Below are 21,483 nucleotides of genomic sequence, written 5' to 3' on the forward strand. Positions count from 1 at the left end.
TGGCTCGGAACCAAGCTTTTTGACCATCCAAGTTGAAAGCGGACCTGAAGATCCGTGGCACAGATAAAAAGAATACCACATGCCAAACAGAGAGAAAACCTCCGAATGGAACCGCAAAAGTTACAACATCTTGATACAATAACCGGGAGTTTTCGATTCTCTTGCTTGATCCGTGGCATGATGCGGGAGCGTCCGTCTGCCCCGATGTACTTGTGACCTCATTGTGTGATAGAGAAATACTTTGGAATGGTCGAGACTCATATTCAGCTCTCGAGTACCCCTCTAGTTTTGCATTCGTAGACCCCACATCCCACTTTTGCAGGACGGAACTTGGGAATGACATCAGCCATCTTGAGCTATTCTCAACAAGTTGCGCAACGTAAGGCAGTGTCATATAAAACCCCCAGCATCCAGGCACCAACTCCTCGGATACCTGCCGAGGTGCCTACCTAATCTCGCGGTTCAATCTACAATTTCGATTCTATACTCTCTTTCAAAAATCTACCCAACATTCCTCTATCTGTCTTGCGACAATGCACTGAGTTTAGGCTTGCAGCCACTGAAAGCATGTGCTGTGCGCTGTCCAACAATGACAATAAAATTCTCGACAAAACCCAATTGCACCCAAAACCATGAGACACTACCGCGGCTCTCTCAAGAGCCTCAATAGAGTCACTACAAGACTCAATACCCACCAGCGTATCCCACGACGAAGATTATCGCATCGTCAACACCGCCATCTCTGGACATCTCCATCCAAGAACGGTGCCAAGCAAGAAGCACAGCAAAAATCGACGTTTCCAGTAGCAGTAATTACCGGCGGGCTTTTTATCTGGTGGCTCTACCCTTCTGACGACTTTGCACAGCTTTCCGGTAAACAATCAAGGCAGCGAACCCATGAGGACTCTCCAAAGGACGAGAAACAAGACAAGACTCAGGATGAAGAATCAGACACGGATCAGTCGGCCTGGATAAACTTTGCTCGCCGCTTCGAGACGTTCTGTAAGCTCAACGATGTTCAATTCTCTTCCTTCTCCGACAAGGTCGTTAGTTATCTCCTCCCTGAGTGGTCCAGACTTATCCCGGGTTACGTTCGGAAACTTCAACGTGAACTGTCCATGTCCCCAGGGTCTCTGGCCGACGAGATTTGGCAAGACGCCCACGACCCTCTGATTAATCCCGAGATTCGATATTCAGCCAAAGTTCGAGTTTCACCAAATCTTTGCGATGAGGAGAAGGAATTTTTGTCCCGACGAAAACGAGTCGCCAGAATAGGACTGGCTAAATATCTCGGACTCAAGGAGGAGGATGTCCATCCAGATGATGTTCCAACAATTGCCATGTGCGGCTCTGGTGGAGGTCTGAGAGCACTTATTGCTGGAACTGGATCAATTCTTGCCACAGAAGAAGATGGGTTGTTTGACTGCGTCACATACACCTCAGGCGTGAGCGGCTCATGCTGGCTTCAGGCTCTGAGCCTTACATCGTTCAACAAGGGAAACATTCGTAACCTTCTCGAACACCTCAAAGCTAGGGCCTCAACCCATATCGCCTACCCACCCGTGGCCTTCCAATCTCTTGCTTCTATGCCCACTAATAAATACCTCCTGAGTGGCATGGTCGAGAAGCTCAAGGGTGATCCCAAGGCAGATTTTGGTCTCGTTGATGTGTATGGTGTCTTACTGGCAGCTCGGTATCTGGTGCCGAAAGGAGACCTTGGGGTCAACGATCGCGACTTTAAGCTCTCAAACCAACGCCAATATGTCCAATACGGGCAGTTACCGATGCCCATCTATACTGCTGTGAGACACGAGATTCCTGACTTGCCAGAGGCTGCTGAACAAGGGCCTATCGAAGCTGAGATCGCCAAAGAGAAAGCCAAGAAGGAGGCTTGGTTTCAGTGGTATGAGATCACACCCTACGAATTCTTTTGTGAAGAGTTCGGTGCCGGTATCCCCACCTGGGCTCTAGGCCGCAGATTCAACCAGGGATGTGATGTTCCTCCTGAGGATGGCTTCCATCTCCCTGAGCTTCGATTACCACTCCTCATGGGCATCTTTGGTAGCGCATTCTGTGCAACACTCAGTCATTATTACCGAGAGATCAAGCCACTTGTCCAGGGCTTGACTGGTTTCGGGACTATTGATGAACTCATCTCGACACGAGACGATGACTTGGTCAAAGTGCATCCTATTGATCCTGCCAAGATACCCAACTTTGCCTACGGAATGCACGGAAAATTACCGGAAACCACGCCGACCAGTATTTATGACAACGAGTATATTCAACTTATGGATGCTGGAATGTCCAACAACTTGCCTATTTACCCCCTCCTGCGACCGGGCAGAGATGTGGACGTTCTTGTTGCCTTTGATGCCTCTGCAGACATCAAAACCGACAACTGGCTCTCAGTCGCCGATGGCTACGCCCGTCAACGTGGTGTCAAGGGTTGGCCCGTTGGCATTGGCTGGCCCAAGCCTGGAGAAGCTACATCCCAGGTCGTAGAAGAGCTAGACGAGGCACAGGCGAAATCCACTCGTGAAGCTGAGGCTAAACTTCGCGAAGCCAAAAAAGAACAGGATGAGCTTCGCCAAGAAGCTCACGAAGAGGGCAAGCAAGTTATGGCAGAGAATGACAAGACCAAATTCGAGCCTGGTGATCAAGAGTCCGGCGATTTGGGCTACTGCACTGTCTGGGTTGGGACCAACACAGAACGCAGTACTGAGCCACCCCCTCCCTCAAAAGCAATCTCGGACGAGACATCATGGCAACTCATGGAACCTGATGCTGGCATTGCTGTTGTCTACTTGCCTTTCATTTCCAACGACAAGGTTCCTGGTATTTCTCCCGGAACTACCGATTACCTGAGCACATGGAACTTCATCTATACCCCTGAACAGATTGATAATGTCACTGCGTTGGCTCGAGCAAACTATGACGAGGGAAAGCAGCAGATCCGAGATACCATCCGCGCAGTGTATCAGCGCAAGAAGAAGCTTCGCGAGGAAGCAGAAAAGGCCCAACGCCAGGATCGCTATCGATCTCGTATGAGGAGAGGCGAAGGCATCCGTCTGGGTGAAGGCGATCATTTCAGTTGAGCCTGTGATTTCAACATTACTGGCAGAATAATCATTTGACTTATAGAACCATGTATCTAGTATACCCGTGCAGGCGTCAGGGACGCAGTGTAATGTAAAAAATTGATTCTGACTCTTACTTTGTTGAGTTTTGTCATTGTGTTACATTGCATCTTACAGTGACGTTTCCCATCCCGATCCTCTAGGATCCTATGCTCCCATGTAATTTTTATACACAGCCCAACCGGGGCGAAAATTGCTCATTATCCACATGAAGAGCCGACGCCTGATACGCCGCTCTGAGTACATATATATCCAACACCACGACATTTCTTGTTTAGATGACCTCACCAATATCGATATGAGGGGCCTTCCAGCGCTTAGCATCCGGCTCGTACATATCACTTGGTACCCGAACCTTATTGCCGGGGCTGTAGAGGTACCACGCTTTGAGGGCGTTCATCGATGCCTTCCACCTGGCAATATCCAGGCTAGGGCCGCCACCTTCACCAAGCTTCTCGGAACCACTGTAAATACCAACAATGAATACAGGAGTTCGTGAATGTCGACCTGTCTCGCTCTCTAGACGAGCAATAGGTGCCTCAAATCCTTCACGAGCGCACAACATGGAGAGTTCTCGTGTAGGTAGTTTGAATTCGAACATGGTAGAAACGTCGACTTGTCGAGCAAGCACGTGAGCCTTGACGAAATCGCGAGCGGCGTCTTGACCAGAGTGGGTGTAAACAGCACCAACAACGGCTTGGACAAATGAAGAGTACGCCTCGTGTTGGTAGTACTTATAGCCCTCCTCGCTGCTCATCTTCTCGACGTTCACAGGGTCACCAAAAGCATTGTCGTAGACTACACGACTGCTGATTCCACGTCGGGGTTTAAATCGGTCGGTAAAAGCGGACTCTTGACGGACAGAGCCCCAGCGTGACTGCATATCCGCATCTCGAGGTGCCCATTGTAACAGGCCAGGGTCGACCTCCTCGCCGGGAGCAGCAGCGGCTTCAACACCCCACCTGCGAGCTACTTGATGCAGAGATTCCTTTCCAGAATAGGCGCGGAGGGCTTCGTAGAGGACGGCCATTGGTAGACGAGGCCATTTGCAGACGAGGAACTCGAGGACGTGGTAATTGATGAATGTGCTGCCGAGGAAAGCGAGGTTGGCGTTGTTGAAGCTGGGGTTCTTGTCGGCTGATGGAACGACGAGGGCCCGGGCGAGAGTTTCCAGAGGGATCTTGTTGGAGAGGGATAACCGGGAGTGGAGAGCCGCAAGCTTAGCCGACTCAGCGGCACGTTCGGGAGAAGGAGATGGTGGATTGGCGAATGTAGGCGTTTCTTCGTTGGCTTGAGAAGCGGCAGCTGTAGAAGCTTGACGTCGAGTCGTTTGTAGAAATGCCTGTCTTGAGATACCGCTACCGATACTGCGGGCTTGGGCCTGCAGCAATTGGCCGCCCCATCGATCGATCCGTACCCTCTTCATCGAGCCAAATAAATTCCCTCTCGAATGTCCCGTCGGTTTGTAAAAGGCGTCGATGAGGCGACGGAGCGAATTGGAGATTGTCGCCTGTTTTTTCGGTCGTCGACGGGTAAAAAGTTCTGCGCTACGAGGCTAGAGAGTCGTGTGAGCTGGGGTGTGTGGTTTGGCCGGAACAACAGGCGGCCCGCAATACGTTTCTCCCGGCCAGCCTTGGAAGCTGGGACCTCACCTGTTGGTAACCGGCCATTTGACATCAATTCAACGTTGCCATTGCGCTCCTACAACCTCTCTTTTACGTCCGTTGATCAATTATTCAAAATGGTGAGTGAAGCCTACAAACTGGAGTGAGTCTGTGCTAACAATTGACCCAGGGCGGCGGCGGAAAAGTCCCGTAAGTTTTACCTCTCACGAACCGAAGCACCGAAAGCGAAGCGATTGCCTATCTAACCCATCCTGCGACAGTTACCCCAAGCACGTCTGGTCCCCAGCCGGTGGTTGGTACGCGCAGCCTGCGAACTGGCGCGCCAACACCCTGATCGCTGGTGTCGTCATGGCCGGAATCGTTGCGGTTACGTGGAAGTTCAGCGCCGGGCGAGAACAATGGGCGCACCGACCTGAGCAAGGGCAGTGGTACGCTAGCCGACAGTATGTTATCCGTTTCCAAAATGCTAAGGTTCTGAGCGAAAGTGCTGACAATGGAATTTAGCTGGTCGAAACAGTTGAAGCAGTGGGATGAGGAGGACAAGGGAAATGCGTCAAAGAGCGAATAGAGTTGGATAAAACGACACTGTGTACAAATTTCTGCGACAAGATGAATACAATCTGATTCAAGATCAATATCTGGTGTCTATGATGTTGCGATGATAATGGTCGCTAATATTCCATTTCACGAAGCTCCCTGCAACATCTCGACTGGGATCAAAGTGATGAGAAGCCAAATTTCGACCCAAGAAGTCTCTAGTTTGTTCCTTGGTTTACCAACATGCTGCTTCTCGGACCAGAGGGTTATTAAATGGGTGTTAATGCTCGTTTCTGAGACCAAATCAGAGCACTGCTAAATATGCTTATGAGAATTACCATTGCCGTCTAATTGCCGAGAAGCAGATACACACTGGTATTTAGACGGCTGTACGAAGAACAAAAAGTGCTTCGAAATTGAGATGAACTCATTCATGCCTGGAATTTCCATGTATGCCTTCCGTCTAACGTGAAGAAACATTAGTCGAACACACGATATTGGAACTATTCTCTTCACAACAAGCTTGCGATGACTTTAAGGTATGCTGGGAAGATATGTGTAGGCCTCTATTTGAGCCTCGTCCTCTTGAAGTGAGTCTGAACTAAATCCACATTGCTGGAACAGGTTTCACACAAAGCATCAGACGACCGCAGATGGTGATCCGTTACAGCCGAACCTACGTGACATTCCTATTAGAGCGACCAAGACAAGGGCTATGATAAGAACTCAGTAACACACCCTACACAACAGTTAATACGATTGACACGAGGCTCCTCTGAAGGTGTTGAAGGTGCCAACTGAGACAGGGCAGAAGACATTGCTTGTAACAAAACACCTAATTGAGCTTGGGTCATACATATATTTTCAAGAACCCTAATGATAAGCATAAGGGAAGTAATCACAAAGGATATGTAGCTTGTTAAATTATGATGCAGAACTACTACCTCGATAAATGCAATTCAGACATAGCCCAACAGTCCAGTCCCGTCCAGTCTGCCTGAGATACTGACTGCCCGATACTATGTAGGACAACCAATAACAGAAGCATCATGGACAAGCCGGCTGTGAATCATTGGCCATCAGTTCTCCTCAAGACGAACTGCTGCATATTCAAAGACACACCAACTCAGCCCCCACCATAGCCGGTCTGCCAACACTTTCATGGGCAGTCCCCTCAGTCTTAGACAGTCAGGTACCAAATATCAGGCCCAGGGGTACTTGAGGGCACCAGGGTCAAACTGCCTGAGTCCACTTTAAGCCGCTGCCACTGAGGTCACTACCGGCTCTAGGCCCAGGTATCTTTCTACAGTAGGTAGAGAGGACCCTTGCACAACCTACGTGAGGGTGCTCCGCTGCTTATGCTTATTGAGGCTCCAAGGCTGTTTTGCGTTGTTGGTCAAGGTAATTTCCCCTCTTTAATATTGATCGATTTGTTAGTATTTGATTGTTTCAAGTTGCTTGATTGAGTATTAATTTCAAGCCGACTTTTCTCCCCTTTCCTTTCCTCATGTTGTCTCTGTTACGTGCGGAAACCTGAGGCTGTTCGTCATCTTTCAGCTGCTCCGATCTTCTTCCGCGGGTATCGATCGTGTTCCAGGTTTACTGGGCTGCGCTGCCTCTGCCTCAATCTTCTTCACCTTCACCTACAATCGTTACCTACTACCTACCTTACCTTACCTTGCTCACCTTGCCCTACCTAGATTTTCTTTCTCGCTTCATCCCGCTTTTGATCATACGGGCACTGGCTGTCAGTGTCTATTCTAACTCAGCTCGTCATTGGCTTGGCACTGCATCACCGTTGTTCTTTGCCTGGTTTGCGGGTCACTTCTTCAGTTATTCGCCACCAGCCTAAGAGCTAAACTAAACGTCAACCAACGGACGGGCATACCACCTTGCATCGATCATATCTATCTCATCGCCTTGATAGCCTCGTTTCGCTCTTGTTCCTGGATCGAGCCGGACCATTTCCTCCTTATTTATTACTTCTATCCATACGACCCTTTACCACTCAACCTGTGTTACTAATCTCAACATCTGTTGACCTCACGCGGACCTTCTCACACTTGGCCTCCTACATCACCCGACCTCGATCTTTCGCCTCAACGACGTCTTGAACTATCTTTCAGTCTGGCTTCACGCGCCTTTCGCCTCGCCGGCCTTGCTGTCGGCCTTGGTTTGAGTGCCTTGACTGCGTACCAACGCAGCCAAGCGCAGCAGATGTCTTCTCATGCCGAGAGGCATGGCCACCTCGATGCGACCGCGGGCCGTGAGGTAGTCTATTGCCACGCCTGCGCTGGGGAATGGTATCGAGATGAGAATGGACTAACTTGTCCCGAATGTCACGGCGAGATCACAGAGATTGTATGCTTTCCCACGCTGCCACTTCCTGTTCAGAATGCTAACCACTATATCCAGATCGATCCCGCAAACGATCCCCGCGACTTTGATCACCACTCCTCTGCCTCCACCTCACCCGAGCATCACCCGTACGATTCAGATCCTGAAGAAGCCGACATAGATGAGCATGCTCAGCATGGCTTTGTGTTCCGACGGAGCGTCCGAGACGGTCCGAACCACCCACATCATCATGATCCCGCTACTGCGCCAACTTATGAGCGCTTCTGGGATATGCTTAACGGATTTGGACCTCGAGCACCTGGCGGAAACGGATCTTTCCCATCGAGCCCTGGAGAACATGAACAGCCCCAAGAACCAAACTTTGGACCGCGCATTCACCGGACGACTTTCACATCAGGGCCATTAGGCGGAACGACTTCTGTAACAATCGTCTCGGGACCTATACATGCAACAAGCCGTGGTCCTGCTGGTGCCCCAGGAGGCGAAACATTTCAAGAGTATGCACAACCCCCATTTCAGCTTGCTGAACGACCTGGCGGCTTGCGAGTCACGGCCATTTCCATGACTATTGGAGCTAACCAACGTGCCAGTTTCTTTCAGAACATGCTACGCGACATTGTACCGCCACCACCCGCTCATAATCATGGCGGCGAGGAAGGCGCCGGAGGTCCTCCACCCGGTCTGGCTCGAAGCTTGCAGGATATCCTGAATCTTCTTAACCCAGCAAATGCAATGCATGGTGATGCAGTATACTCCCAAGAGGCTCTGGATCGGATCATCACTGGACTCATGGAGGCCAATCCCCAGTCTAATGCCGCCCCTCCAGCTACAGAGGAAGCTCTCAAAAATCTGGAACGAAAACCTATTGACAAACAAATGTTAGGTTCGGAGGGAAAGGCAGAGTGTACCATTTGCATTGATGAGATGAAGGAGGGGGATATGGCCACATTTTTACCTTGTAACCACTGGTTTCACGAGGAGTGTGTCACCTTGTGGTTGAAGGAGCACAACACTTGCCCCATTTGCCGAACGCCGATCGAAAAGACTGATCGCAGTGGCAACAATAATGGCGGCAATGGAAACAACAATAACAATAACAATAGCGGTGATGGCAACCAATCCCAAAGTCCAAATCCAGGGCCCAACTCTGACCAACCGAATCCGTTTGGAACGCGAGCGTCATTCACGTTTACTCCCAACCAGTGGACAACATTCGACAGCCCTCATTCTCACACACGCTCGATGCGGTTCTCGCGACCTCCGAGTCAGAGCCAGAGTCGCCTGAATGAAGCTTTGCGTACTATCTCGAACCGGCAACAAGAGAGAGAACGTGAACGCGAGCGTGAACGAGGCGAGACATCGGGGTTTAGCTACGACACGTCTCGACTTCAGCGACGAAGCTCACACTCTCCAACAAGTCCTAGAGCGACTGCCCCGAGTGAACATGGCGCTCGGATGAGACAGAGAAGCCCTTCTCAGAGTAGCCGACGGTCAGCGGCGGACTCGGATCAACAACGTCGACAGAGTAGCCATGGCCCCATTAGCTGGCTCCGCGATAGATTTGGCGGAGGAGGGCCTGGTAACGGACCACCACGAGAGGGAAGGCGAGAGTAGGATCGTCACTCACCAAACTCTGGGGGAATCATATTGGGGACGATATCAGAAGTCCTGATTCCTCGTCGTTCACTCGCAAGGAAGTGGCATGAAGACAATGAGAGGTCTTAGAGGCAGACCTTGGTGAGAGAACGCATTGCTATCGTGCCGCCTCGATACACAACGTGCAATGACTGCAGCCAAGTGCCAATTTCTTAACGTATGCGCTTCGATGTACGGAATAGAATAGAGGTTCAGTTGGTCGGGCACACGGGAATGATTGGAATTGAGCTACGAGCGGCATTGCTAATTACATAAATGGACGTCAGGGATACCCCATAAAGAATGAAGACTGATTTTGAGTGCTTTTACTGTGAGCTTGAGCCATGCTGGCTGTGTTAATGGATATCAAACACTTGTATCTCCGACAACGGCTGTTTAGTGTGCCAATGTTCACAGCCTTCTGTTAGGTAATGCTAATGTGTTCAAGTCTATTGGCTGGTTGTTGAGATACCAAGCAAGTCTCACAAGAGCCGAACTTACATCAACCTGTTGACTATTAAGCTGTCTGTGAAATATAGACGCCTCACTGTTATATATTGAAAATTTGGCAGCTTCTTGTAATGTCAACGCATGATTGAGGGGATGGCTTAGGACAAGAGATGCTTACTGCCGAGAACAAAGTAATGTATTTGACTATCTCGCTGCATGAATCCAGAAATCTCAGATCGCTATCACGCAGGCTGCTACTGACTCAATCTCTCTATCTCTTGGTAAAATCCTTGGTTTCCCTTATTGGCTCTTTTGCTGGTTGGTCATGCTAGCTTACCTCCCAACCTAAGTTCTCGGAGGACTGGTTCGGCCTCGTGGAGGGCCAGTCTAATTTCGCGGAGGACTGGTTTGTTTTCTTTGTGGTGACTCGAGCAATTTTTGCCCAAGTCGGCCCCGGCTTCTCCTCGGGCTTCTCCTCGGGCTTCTTCTCCTGATCAGGGACTAAAGGGGGAAATAAAACATGAGACTGGATCTGGTGGGAGACCGGTGGGTTTTGATCTAAGTCAGCCTCATGTGTTTCTTCCTCCACAGGAGGGGGTGCAACGACATCGGGTGTTGGAGCCATCACCGGTGATGAAATGTTTCCAGGAGACTTGCTTCCTCGGGCTGGGTGTGTTGGTTCAGGAGATTTGCTGCTTTCACGTGAAGAAATCTTGTAAAAGGACGGGGAAAGTGACTGCCTCTTTTTTGGAGACCCTATATCTTCAGATGCGTGTCTCTTTCTGGGGGACTGTATCTCTTGAGATGCGTATCTCTCTTCAGATACGTGCCCCTCCCCTGGAGACCCTATATCTTCAGATGCATGTCTCTCCCCTGGAGACTGTATTTCCTCAGATGCGTATTTCTCTTCTGGGGGCTGTATCCCCTCAGACGCTTGTCTCTCTTCCAGTGACTGCATCTGATGAGATGCGTGTCTCTCTTCCGGAGGCTGTGTGTTTGACAAAGAGCTTGGGCCTCCCTCTGACGACCGAGGCAAAGAGACAATCCTCGTGGAAGAAGCTGGGAGTTGAAATTCTGGGGCTCCAGGGTTCAAAGAAGATGGCGCGGGCCCTGATTCCTAATTATTTCGAGGAGAGTTGTTGCCGTTCAACCATACTGTATGGCACTGCTGATGTCAACAACTGCAGCAAACTTGAGAGCTATGTGAGAGAAAACTTACGGCTGCGCAGAATTGAGCTCCGATCAATCCCGCTATAGACCCGGATGGATCACAGTTGGGGCAGTCGCTGTCCCAAGATTCCATGACAAGTTGGCCGATTGTCAAGGTCTCGGGAAGTGAGGAAAAGCTCAAAGGCTAATAGTATACAACGAGCGGATGGCTTGGTCGGTCATTCAAGACGGAGCACTACAATGAAGATGGAATACTGTAACCAATATGGTGATAACGAGAGTTGTGATGATAGCCACGATGATGTTGATGTTAGTTGAAGGAGGAAAGATAGTTTCAGGCATTCTGCAGAATTCATCAATTCTCAGTCAAGTCTTTGAGTATCTTAAGAGGAAAGCATTAACCAGCCAAATGACAAAATAGATGGCTCTGATGTTTGCAGGGTAGGGAGCAGTCGCCTCTCAGCTGCCTCTCTTTATGTTTACCTTGTACCAACATACAAGTTTGTTGAGGCAGCTGTAGCTCAAGATGGAAGTTGATGACAACTCCTCAAATTCCATTTTCTTTATTTGCGATTCACCTGTATCTTGAAACAAGCTCATCAGTGCACTGATGTCAGAAAGTACCTGGGCAAGTAAAGCTACCTAGTACTCAGTCTCGGGGGTTCTTTGTGCGGCAACTTGAAGTTTGGCAACAACATGTTTGCTGTTAACGTCAAGAAACAAACTTGCCCACGCTTACGTCTCTCGAAAAGAAGTTGCTGGAACGTTGCACCAGACAAGGCGCTTCAAGTTAGCGGACCGTTGCGTTTATACTAAGTTTGTGGCGTATTGGGTAATATGATGGAAGATGCCGACGTGATGGGGTCTTGAGATAGGATGGGTGGTCAGCGTATATGTGAGTGAACTAGGTTGTTCAACGGCCTCCAGAATAGACGAACGGATAAGAACGGGACAGAATAATATTGTGCACATACACTTTCCCCAGTCACTGGTACTCTCGACATAGCGTCCCAACTGCTAATTGTTGCTGCCGTGGCCAATAGCGGTTGAGAATAGTATGCTGTCAGGTCACAGTTCTGCGACCGGTTCCTCCAATGTCAAAAATTAAGTTTGCATGGTACAAGAGTTTAGCTGGGAAGATAAAGACGTGAGCCCGATGTGACCTAAGATCAAAGATCAGAGGCAGGGGTATAACCCAAAAGTCTCGACCTCGCCGACTACACACGGAAGATGGAAGGGTCTTTTGGAAGCCTTGTAACAATGACCATTCTCCAACTACCCCGTACGGAGCATAGTACCGACGGTTGTGACTATAATAGCTACGGGCTAACATGATGTTGGTGAATCATGAGTTCCATCTTGTCAAATTTCGCTGCCGCTGCCAGCGACATCAGCAGTCGTATTGTGAGGTTTCATGGTCTAACGGTTATGACTGCGGATTCTGATTCCGCCAGCGAGGGTTCGACTCCCTCTGAGACCTATCCTTTTGCTCTTGATGATAGCTTGAGCTTTTTGCTATGATACTAGGATAGGTGCCATCATCGTCAAGTGTGAGAGCCATTAGTGCTGATCATGCAAGGCGCAGCATTTACTCCGTAGAAGCACACTCAACAAAACAGCCCAAGAACACCTACATACTGCAGGAACGGGCTTTTCGGTGGTAAATAAACGCCGTTCGAGGTGCCAAGACGGTGGGGAGAAGTGATCGACACGCCGACTGTCCGCCTACCGTAGGACAAAATATATATGCGAGCACCAATCGGGGAACCCGTGAGCGTCGTATTCTGCAGCAATTTCGCATATCCCCTGGATTTAATGCTGTTAACTCATTCATTATTCCTCCGTAATAAGGGGAATTCGGATGATTAAATCCAGCCGTCTCACCGCCTCGGGTTTCGGATCCGGTACGGGAGTAGTGGAGCACCGGATACGGCCGAGAATTTAATGGAGATACCGAGGCATAAAAAAGCATGAGATAATGCCTAGGATCGACAGTAGACAGAAGACAGAATAGAAACAAACAAAGAGTAAATAGCTTCAGTTAATACTCCAGTTGGCACACTAAGAACTAATCCTCTAGTGATTCAGGTAGTTCAACGTAATGTCATGTAATAAACGTACGACTTATGGTTCATGGCTAGATCCGTCTGTAGGGTTCTTGTACAGTTGCAGATGCAATTCTACCTACCTAACTGCAACAGGTTCTTGGCCACTCTAATGCGTCTCCCGCGATTGGCTTACGTTCACGGCACTTGGCACAAACGGGGCCGGGTTTTGAGAAACGGAGACGGACGGGAGACGGGAGGATTTGTTAGTCTTGGTCGAGTGAGCCTCTCTAGTAATAAAGCCGCAGCAATTGCATACGACGCGTTGCTATGACGTTGCGAGGCGAGCAGAAAAGGAGTCTGTGTCGTATTGTAACCATGGACTTTTTAATCTTGTCCCTATTTAATCACTTCCAGGTCCATTCGTTCTGCTATTTTGAACCAAAGAAAAGGTGGTCGAGAAACTTTCCACCACTGCAACGCCAAGTTTAATCCGGACTTCAGCTCAGCTCCTTCTGCTCATATCACATTGTTCACATTTTACTCAACTACCTTATAAGAACAAACGACCACGGCCCATTCAACACATCTCCACCCTTCTCCTCACCGGACCAAACCAGACGCGACACAACACAACACAACACAAAGACAGCATGGCTGAATCTGTCCCTATTCCTGAGCCTCCAGGCTATCCTCTCATTGGAAACCTGGGAGAATTCACATCAAATCCTCTTTCTGATCTGAACCGTCTAGCGGATACATATGGTAATTAATTGACCACAGTCAACTCATTGACCGCCGCTGATTCCCCTTAGGCCCCATTTTTAGATTACGTCTTGGAGCCAAGGCTCCCATTTTCGTCTCCTCCAATTCATTGATCAACGAAGTTTGCGACGAGAAGCGTTTCAAAAAGACTCTAAAATCGGTTCTCAGCGTACGTGACAATGATGTCGGCAATTGAGCTTCACTGACCCTTTACAGCAAGTTCGAGAGGGTGTTCACGATGGCCTCTTCACGGCATTCGAGGATGAGCCCAATTGGGGCAAAGCACACAGAATTCTGGTACCGGCTTTTGGCCCTTTGAGCATAAGGGGAATGTTCCCAGAAATGCACGACATCGCTACTCAATTGTGCATGAAATTTGCTCGTCATGGTCCTCGAACACCCATCGATGCCAGCGACAACTTTACCCGTCTTGGTACGCAAAACATTGAGTCTTGTAAACGTGCCCATCACTAAAAAATACTCAGCTCTGGATACTCTGGCCCTCTGCGCCATGGATTTCCGCTTCAACTCATATTACAAGGAGGAATTGCATCCATTTATCGAAGCCATGGGCGATTTCCTCACCGAGTCAGGAAACAGAAACCGACGACCTCCATTTGCGCCCAACTTTCTCTATCGTGCAGCAAACGAGAAGTTCTATGGCGACATCGCCCTAATGAAGTCAGTAGCCGATGAGGTCGTCGCCGCACGAAAGGCGAGCCCCAGCGATAGAAAGGATTTGCTCGCTGCTATGCTTAATGGTGTTGATCCTCAGACGGGAGAGAAGTTGTCCGACGAGAACATCACCAACCAGCTCATCACATTCCTTATTGCCGGCCACGAAACCACTTCTGGTACTCTATCCTTCGCCATGTATCAGCTTCTGAAGAACCCCGATGCCTACAGCAAGGTCCAGAAAGAAGTCGACGAGGTTGTTGGTCGTGGCCCCGTCTTGGTTGAGCACCTCACCAAGCTCCCTTACATCAGCGCTGTCTTGAGGGAGACCCTCCGACTCAACTCTCCTATTACTGCATTTGGTCTTGAGGCTATCGACGACACTTTCCTCGGTGGCAAGTATCTCGTCAAGAAGGGTGAAATCGTCACTGCTCTTCTATCCAGGGGCCATGTTGACCCGGTCGTATATGGCAATGATGCTGATAAGTTCATTCCTGAGCGGATGCTTGACGATGAATTCGCGAGACTCAACAAGGAGTACCCCAACTGCTGGAAGCCTTTTGGAAACGGAAAACGAGCTTGTATCGGACGTCCTTTCGCCTGGCAAGAGTCTCTTCTCGCCATGGTCGTTCTCTTCCAGAACTTCAATTTCACCATGACGGATCCTAACTACGCTTTGGAGATCAAGCAGACACTGACCATCAAGCCTGACCACTTCTATATCAACGCTACCCTACGACATGGCATGACCCCAACCGAGTTAGAGCATGTCCTAGCAGGAAATGGAGCTACCAGCTCTTCAACCCACAATATCAAGGCCGCTGCGAATTCAGATACCAAGGCCGGCGGCAGTGGGAAGCCTATGGCTATTTTCTATGGCTCAAACAGTGGTACATGCGAGGCTCTTGCCAACAGACTCGCCTCGGATGCTCCTGGCCACGGCTTCAGCGCAACAACAGTTGGTCCTCTCGATCAGGCCAAGCAGAACCTTCCCGAAGACCGCCCCGTTGTCATCGTCACTGCATCGTACGAGGGACAGCCCCCATCCAATGCCGCCCACTTTATCAAGTGGATGGAAGACTTGAATGGTAATGAGATGGAAAAGGTGTCGTACGCTGTCTTTGCGTGTGGTCATCACGATTGGGTTGAGACATTCCACAGAATCCCCAAGCTTGTTGACTCTACTCTCGAGAAGCGTGGCGGTACTCGTCTCGTTCCCATGGGTAGTGCAGATGCTGCCACAAGTGACATGTTCAGCGACTTTGAAGCCTGGGAGGATACTGTCCTCTGGCCAGGCCTGAAGGAGAAATACAAGATCTCTGATGAGGAGTCAGGCGGCCAGAAGGGCCTGTTGGTCGAGGTTTCGACGCCCCGAAAGACGAGTCTTCGTCAAGATGTCGAAGAAGCGCTGGTGGTTGCTGAGAAGACTCTCACCAAGTCGGGCCCTGCTAAGAAGCATATTGAGATTCAGCTTCCCTCAGCCATGACCTACAAGGCCGGCGATTATCTTGCTATTCTTCCCCTGAACCCGAAGTCGACTGTGGCACGAGTGTTCCGACGATTCTCTCTGGCCTGGGATTCTTTCCTGAAGATCCAGTCAGAGGGACCTACTACGCTGCCTACCAACGTCGCCATTTCTGCTTTCGATGTATTTAGCGCATATGTTGAATTATCACAACCTGCTACAAAGAGGGTATGTTATCTTGTTGCCGCTATCCGATTTTGACTAACATTTGCAGAACATCCTTGCACTTGCTGAGGCAACTGAAGACAAGGCCACCATCCAGGAACTCGAGAGACTTGCTGGGGATGCTTACCAAGCTGAGATCTCGCCAAAGAGAGTTTCAGTTCTGGATCTTCTTGAGAAGTTCCCTGCTGTTGCTCTCCCTATCAGCTCCTATCTGGCCATGCTCCCTCCCATGAGAGTCCGACAATAGTATGCTCCCTTTCCTCCTCACCGCCTATACATACTAACAAGACAGCTCCATCTCTTCCTCACCTTTTGCAGACCCCTCCAAACTCACACTCACATACTCCCTACTGGACGCTCCTTCGCTCTCTGGACAAGGTCGTCATGTCGGTGTCGCCACAAACTTCCTCTCGCACCTCACTGCTGGCGACAAACTCCACGTCTCAGTCCGCGCCTCGAGCGAAGCCTTCCACCTCCCCAGCGACGCTGAGAAGACTCCCATCATCTGTGTCGCCGCCGGAACTGGACTCGCTCCTTTCCGAGGTTTCATCCAGGAACGGGCCGCCATGCTCGCCGCAGGTCGAACTCTCGCACCAGCTCTTCTATTCTTCGGATGTCGAAACCCTGAGATCGATGACCTGTACGCTGAGGAGTTTGAACGCTGGGAGAAGATGGGTGCTGTAGATGTGCGACGTGCGTACTCTCGCGCCACTGACAAGTCTGAGGGATGCAAGTATGTCCAGGATCGTGTCTACCATGATCGCGCGGATGTCTTCAAGGTGTGGGATCAGGGAGCCAAGGTATTTATCTGCGGAAGTCGTGAAATCGGCAAGGCAGTTGAGGATGTCTGTGTCCGTCTCGCCATCGAGAAGGCTCAGCAGAATGGCAGGGATGTTACTGAAGAAATGGCGCGTGCTTGGTTTGAGAGGAGTAGGAATGAGCGTTTTGCTACTGATGTTTTCGATTAGAGGCATCAATGAAGAGCCTGGTGTATATTAGTATTTACTTTTCAAAAAACTGAACTTTTAATATTCCTTTGATATGGTAATTTTGGACGAACCTATTCAGGACATTTGTTAAGGTGTGCTTCTTATGGGCAGTATTGGATATGATAAAGTTGTGATGATACCTATGCATAATACAGTGACCATCCCTAGATACCGCAGACATAGAGACATAGTTGTGCCTCGAATCGTTCGCATTAGCTACAAGTATAGACCAATGGCAGACACCAATTGCAAAATGCCGACGATTGATTGTTCTCTGGAGAAATCTCGTCTTGAGCTCTAGTCGTGAAGTGATCTACATCTCGGGACATACTACCCGATGCTAAGCTTCTGAAACCTGGATAGCTCAAATGTTGGCAGATATGAGATACAGCTGTCAATGCACTACAGGGAAACCACGCGATATGCCAATTAAAGAGCCCTATAAGACATGGGTAGTCAGGGAAATAATTAATTAAATTACGTAGCTTGAAACATGGGACAAAGGCTGATTGTCACGGAATTCGTAACGGTCAGGATGAAGCTACAGCTTCTGACGTCATATGCTCTGATAGCTCCCAGGATCAATTAATGTGCCCTGTACATGCAGTGGAAAAAGCTTGACCTGCCTCTTTATTTTAGAGTTACAAAGCAAGCTTTTTCTTGTCGCTGCTTGATCAATCAGCAGAGACATTAGAACGGAAACCAAAAAGCTTCATAGTGAAAATGGCACAAGTCAATTGGACCCTCTGCTTTCAGCCCTGTTGCGTAGTATTACGTGTATGTGCGGGTCATGACGGATGCCGCGATCTTGGCCTCGGCCTGTGACAGTCCCTGCTCGCCTGAATTGTCGTCCTCGTAGGTCCCTAGTCGAGCTGGGCCTATTGTTAGAACCCCCCAAGAGATTTGCGCGCCGTGTTCGCCGGCTTGGCACTGTTTTCCTGTCTTTGATGTGAAGGTTCTGCTTGGTCGATGACATCGCCAGTTGCAAAAAGTCTCGTCTCACCAACTGCATCCATCGCATCAGGATCAAGGCTTGGCCAGGCCATGCCAGATGCTTTGTCGCGTGCCCAGTTTAGCCAAGACCATGACAAGCCATTACTATTGCCTTTGAGAAACTACCAAAAGCATTGTCACCCTCGTAATTCTGCCTCTTCCATTTCCTCTTCCTCTCTTCTCTTCTTTCTGACTGCCCCTCCAATTGTATGCTTCCCCTCATCTCACCCCTCATTCTCTTTCCCCCCCAGATCGATCGATAATCTCCTGCAGAGACCCTGAGGTGACCTGAGCGCTTTGCTCTCTCATTCGACGACCCCTGTGAATTTGCTGTGATTCGCGCCGTCTATCATGGCGGATCACAAGAAACATGAGAGCTCTGGCTCAATGAGTTCCATGTTGGACAAGCTCAAGTTAAGCGATGGCTTACACGATGCCAAAGTTCATCTCGTCCACCAAAAGTTTGTGACTCGTACCCAATCGCAATAGAATTCGTCGCTGATTTCGAGTCTTCAGGCACAAGATTGGTAAATTGGCAAATCTGGTATGACGCGCCCTGTTGGTGGTGTCGCATTGTTGCATCGCATCGGCACCGTGAAATGAGACAAGACAGACGCAGACGAAAACAGTGACTTACATGTGCGTAGTTCAACAAAAACCACAGACACGACGAAGAACATGAGCAGCGATGTGACGACAAGCGAACCTCTATCGCCGAGCAGAACCGCTTCAAGTCTTACTTCCCAATGCGCGCTGGCAACCACGTCAAGTGGTACGTAGATGGTCGAGATTACTTCTGGGCTGTGTCAATTGCTCTTGAGCAAGCCAAAGAATCCATCTATATCGCCGACTGGTGGTTGTCACCAGAGCTGTTCCTCCGTCGACCCCCATATGCCGCGCAAGAATACAGACTGGACAAATTGATCAAGAGAAAGGCAGAGGAGGGTGTCCAGATTTATGTTTGTGTCTATAAGGAAGTTGAGCAGGCCTTGACTTGCAATTCAGCTCATACCAAGCATGCGCTGAGGAGGTGGGTTGAGCAATTGACTTGCGCGCATCATGAGCTTACTTTGATAGACTTTGCCCCAAGGGCTCTCCTGGCCATGGAAACATTCATGTTGCTCGTCATCCCGACCACAATGTCTTTGAAAACTTTGGGTGAGTTCATTCACAATGGGCGCGGGAGTTGGCAACCATCCGCCATGCAGCCCCCAAAACCTCTACTGACGACTTCACAGCGATATGACATGGTACTGGGCGCATCATGAGAAGTTCATTGTCATCGACTACGAAATAGCATTCGTTGGGGGCCTAGACTTATGCTTCGGACGATGGGATAACCACCAGCACCCTCTGTCAGACATTCATCCCACCAACGTTCAGGATGAAATCTGGCCAGGACAAGACTTTAATAACAACAGAGTTATGGACTTCCAGAATGTGTCTTCTTGGCAAGATAACGAGTTAAGCAAGGCAGACTATGGTCGTATGCCGTGGCACGATGTCGCGATGTGTATCCAAGGTGGGTTGGCATCAGACATCAAACTTCAAAACACCAAACCTCAAGACAAAAACATCAATTTCTAACTAAAACGCAGGCCCAACCGTGTATGATGTAGCTGAGCACTTCGTACTAAGATGGAACTTTGTCAAGCGCGATAAATATAAAAGAGACGAAAGATTCGACTGGTTGGTGTTGGAGAAGAGGGAAAATGAAGATGAGGACCTCATTGGCGTACAGCGCCCGAAACACCCCGTTGGAGAATACGTCAAGCACCCTTTTACTCCTCTAAGCACTAAGAATCTGGAAAATAGAGGCACGGTCAACTGCCAGCTCGTCCGATCAAGCGCCGACTGGAGCAGCGGTATCTTGACCGACCACTCCATTCAGAACGCTTATATCGAGATCATCTCAAAGGCTCAGCACTACGTTTACATCGAGAACCAGTTCTTTATCACAGCCACAGGCGACCAACAGGCTCCGATCAAGAACACTATTGGTCGCGCAATCGTTGATGCTGTTGTGAGGGCCGCAAAAGAAAACCGCAAGTTCCGCGTCATCATTCTCATCCCTGCTATTCCTGGATTTGCTGGAGATCTCAGAGATCAAGCTGCTACGGGCACGCGAGCTATTATGGATTATCAGTATAAGTCCATTTGTCGGGGCGAGCACTCCATCTTTGGGCAATGTCGCGCTGAGGGCGTAGACCCTGAGAAGTACATTTTCTTCTTCAACTTGCGATCTTATGATCGTCTTAACAAGACGCCTGCTATCATCAAGGCGGAGAAAGAGACTGGCATCAGCTACCAACAGGTGCAGCGTGCAGAAGCTGAGGAGATTATGGGTGAGGGTATTCATGGGTCATATGACCCTGAGGATAGTGAGGGCGACGAGCACATGCGTGGCGATAAAAAGCAGAAGGAGCTTGATGAGGATATCAAGAAGACCATGGAGGCACGAAAGAAGTTTGAGGCTGCCATGCCGAAGGAGGTCGTTCACACAACCTCTTCTGTTGCGCACCATGCTATGGCTGGTACTGGCGAAGGCCTAAAGGGCGAATCTTGGTTTGAGGACGATCCTGAATCGGAGATCAAGAACTGGATTCAGGAGGAGCTTTACATCCACGGCAAGTTACTGCTGGTCGATGACAGAATTGCCATCTGTGGAAGCAGTAACCTCAACGACCGAAGTCAACTGGGTGATCACGACAGTGAGCTCAGTGTTGTCATGGAAGACACGCGCCTCATCCCCAGCACCATGGATGGAAAGCCCTTCGAAGCAGGTTATCACGCAGCAACCCTCCGTCGATACCTCTGGCGTGAGCACATGGGTCTCTTGCCCCCTCAACCCCACGATGCTTCGCAGGACATCAACGCCATGCCCCCAAGCGTCAACCCCAACAACGACATCTACGACCAAGATGAGAGCTACAAGTTTGTTGAAGATCCTCTCAGCGACGAACTATGGGAGAAGTGGACAGGCCAGGCAGACAAGAACACCGAGCTATTCCGCCACTTATTCCACGCTGATCCAGATGATCATATCAGGACTTTCGACGATTATGATCGATATCTTCCTCCGCGCGGCGTCAAAGCTGGTCACATCTTTGACCAGTTCATGCCTCCCGAAGACGCCAGAGAGAAGCTGTCACAAATCAAGGGTCATTTGGTTTGGTTCCCCTTGCGGTTCCTTGAAGATGCTGAGATGGCGGAATGGGGATTGCAGGTCAATTCTGTGACTGAATCTATTTACACGTAATTGGATGACTTATGGGATAATGTTTTGGCGTTGATAGTTTAATGATAACGTATATATGATTTGAATCACTGTTATTTGGTTCATGGTGACACCCTTGCCTTGTCTATCATGATATGGCCCCGCCTTGAGCGTCGTCAGCTAACACAACACCA

The 21,483-nt window shown here is 49.6% G+C and overlaps 7 protein-coding genes and 1 non-coding gene across 8 annotated transcripts; 6 read left to right on the forward strand and 2 right to left on the reverse strand.

Annotated features, from left to right (window-relative positions):
• Nucleotides 1-378: 378 nt before the first annotated feature.
• FOBCDRAFT_214449 (acyl transferase/acyl hydrolase/lysophospholipase) lies at nucleotides 379-3,186 on the forward strand. The gene has a single exon (XM_031173064.3). It carries the CDS (start codon nucleotides 633-635, stop codon nucleotides 3,096-3,098), a length of 2,466 nt encoding a protein of 821 aa, XP_031049849.2. The 5' UTR covers nucleotides 379-632; the 3' UTR covers nucleotides 3,099-3,186.
• Nucleotides 3,187-4,692, reverse strand: FOBCDRAFT_214450 (mitochondrial 54S ribosomal protein YmL3). Its single transcript, XM_031173066.3, has one exon. The coding sequence runs from the start codon at nucleotides 4,564-4,566 to the stop codon at nucleotides 3,415-3,417; it is 1,152 nt and encodes a 383-aa protein (XP_031049851.2). The 5' UTR covers nucleotides 4,567-4,692; the 3' UTR covers nucleotides 3,187-3,414.
• A 110-nt stretch (nucleotides 4,693-4,802) lies between these two features.
• Nucleotides 4,803-5,400, forward strand: FOBCDRAFT_214452 (uncharacterized protein). The gene is made up of 4 exons (XM_031173067.3): nucleotides 4,803-4,884; nucleotides 4,935-4,954; nucleotides 5,026-5,208; nucleotides 5,270-5,400. Exons 1-4 carry the CDS (start codon nucleotides 4,882-4,884, stop codon nucleotides 5,331-5,333), a joined length of 270 nt encoding a protein of 89 aa, XP_031049852.1. The 5' UTR covers nucleotides 4,803-4,881; the 3' UTR covers nucleotides 5,334-5,400.
• A 2,119-nt stretch (nucleotides 5,401-7,519) lies between these two features.
• FOBCDRAFT_268914 (uncharacterized protein) lies at nucleotides 7,520-9,274 on the forward strand (the record flags this gene model as incomplete). The annotated part of the gene is made up of 2 exons (XM_031173068.2): nucleotides 7,520-7,663; nucleotides 7,718-9,274. 2 exons carry the CDS (start codon nucleotides 7,520-7,522, stop codon nucleotides 9,272-9,274), a joined length of 1,701 nt encoding a protein of 566 aa, XP_031049853.2.
• Nucleotides 9,275-9,651: 377 nt separating this feature from the next.
• On the reverse strand, nucleotides 9,652-11,048 carry FOBCDRAFT_196573 (uncharacterized protein; the record flags this gene model as incomplete). Its single annotated transcript, XM_059608851.1, has 4 exons — nucleotides 9,652-9,729; nucleotides 9,797-9,802; nucleotides 10,083-10,862; nucleotides 10,965-11,048. The coding sequence occupies 4 exons, from the start codon at nucleotides 11,046-11,048 to the stop codon at nucleotides 9,652-9,654; spliced, it is 948 nt and encodes a 315-aa protein (XP_059464096.1).
• Nucleotides 11,049-12,323: 1,275 nt separating this feature from the next.
• FOBCDRAFT_t42 lies at nucleotides 12,324-12,395 on the forward strand. The gene has a single exon. It is a non-coding gene; the product is annotated as a tRNA-Gln (tRNA).
• Nucleotides 12,396-13,255: 860 nt separating this feature from the next.
• FOBCDRAFT_214464 (cytochrome P450) lies at nucleotides 13,256-17,177 on the forward strand. The gene is made up of 6 exons (XM_031173071.3): nucleotides 13,256-13,725; nucleotides 13,776-13,894; nucleotides 13,942-14,158; nucleotides 14,211-16,093; nucleotides 16,140-16,336; nucleotides 16,383-17,177. Exons 1-6 carry the CDS (start codon nucleotides 13,614-13,616, stop codon nucleotides 17,056-17,058), a joined length of 3,204 nt encoding a protein of 1,067 aa, XP_031049856.2. The 5' UTR covers nucleotides 13,256-13,613; the 3' UTR covers nucleotides 17,059-17,177.
• An 893-nt stretch (nucleotides 17,178-18,070) lies between these two features.
• Nucleotides 18,071-21,422, forward strand: FOBCDRAFT_214469 (uncharacterized protein). The gene is made up of 6 exons (XM_031173075.3): nucleotides 18,071-18,533; nucleotides 18,589-18,616; nucleotides 18,720-19,102; nucleotides 19,150-19,230; nucleotides 19,311-19,594; nucleotides 19,671-21,422. The coding sequence occupies exons 1-6, from the start codon at nucleotides 18,424-18,426 to the stop codon at nucleotides 21,329-21,331; spliced, it is 2,547 nt and encodes an 848-aa protein (XP_031049860.2). The 5' UTR covers nucleotides 18,071-18,423; the 3' UTR covers nucleotides 21,332-21,422.
• The last annotated feature ends 61 nt before the right edge of the window (nucleotides 21,423-21,483 follow it).

The sequence above is a fragment of the Fusarium oxysporum genome, chromosome II, assembly GCF_013085055.1.
Source record: "Fusarium oxysporum Fo47 chromosome II, complete sequence".
Classification (NCBI taxonomy): domain Eukaryota; kingdom Fungi; phylum Ascomycota; class Sordariomycetes; order Hypocreales; family Nectriaceae; genus Fusarium; species Fusarium oxysporum.

Excerpts from the sequence above, each read along its gene's own strand:
- FOBCDRAFT_214469 (XM_031173075.3), top strand. The coding sequence starts at position 18,424 with ATGGCGGATCACAAGAAACATGAGAGCTCTGGCTCAATGAGTTCCATG. Across the intron at positions 19,103-19,149 it reads ACCAAGCATGCGCTGAGGAG|ACTTTGCCCCAAGGGCTCTC; the intron begins GTGGGTTGAGCA and ends TTACTTTGATAG. Across the intron at positions 19,231-19,310 it reads AATGTCTTTGAAAACTTTGG|CGATATGACATGGTACTGGG; the intron begins GTGAGTTCATTC and ends ACGACTTCACAG.
- FOBCDRAFT_214450 (XM_031173066.3), bottom strand. The coding sequence starts at position 4,566 with ATGAAGAGGGTACGGATCGATCGATGGGGCGGCCAATTGCTGCAGGCC.
- FOBCDRAFT_214452 (XM_031173067.3), top strand. Across the intron at positions 4,955-5,025 it reads GGCGGCGGCGGAAAAGTCCC|TTACCCCAAGCACGTCTGGT; the intron begins GTAAGTTTTACC and ends ATCCTGCGACAG. Across the intron at positions 5,209-5,269 it reads CAGTGGTACGCTAGCCGACA|CTGGTCGAAACAGTTGAAGC; the intron begins GTATGTTATCCG and ends AATGGAATTTAG.
- FOBCDRAFT_214449 (XM_031173064.3), top strand. The coding sequence starts at position 633 with ATGAGACACTACCGCGGCTCTCTCAAGAGCCTCAATAGAGTCACTACA.
- FOBCDRAFT_214464 (XM_031173071.3), top strand. The coding sequence starts at position 13,614 with ATGGCTGAATCTGTCCCTATTCCTGAGCCTCCAGGCTATCCTCTCATT. Across the intron at positions 13,895-13,941 it reads CTCTAAAATCGGTTCTCAGC|CAAGTTCGAGAGGGTGTTCA; the intron begins GTACGTGACAAT and ends GACCCTTTACAG. Across the intron at positions 16,337-16,382 it reads CCCATGAGAGTCCGACAATA|CTCCATCTCTTCCTCACCTT; the intron begins GTATGCTCCCTT and ends CTAACAAGACAG.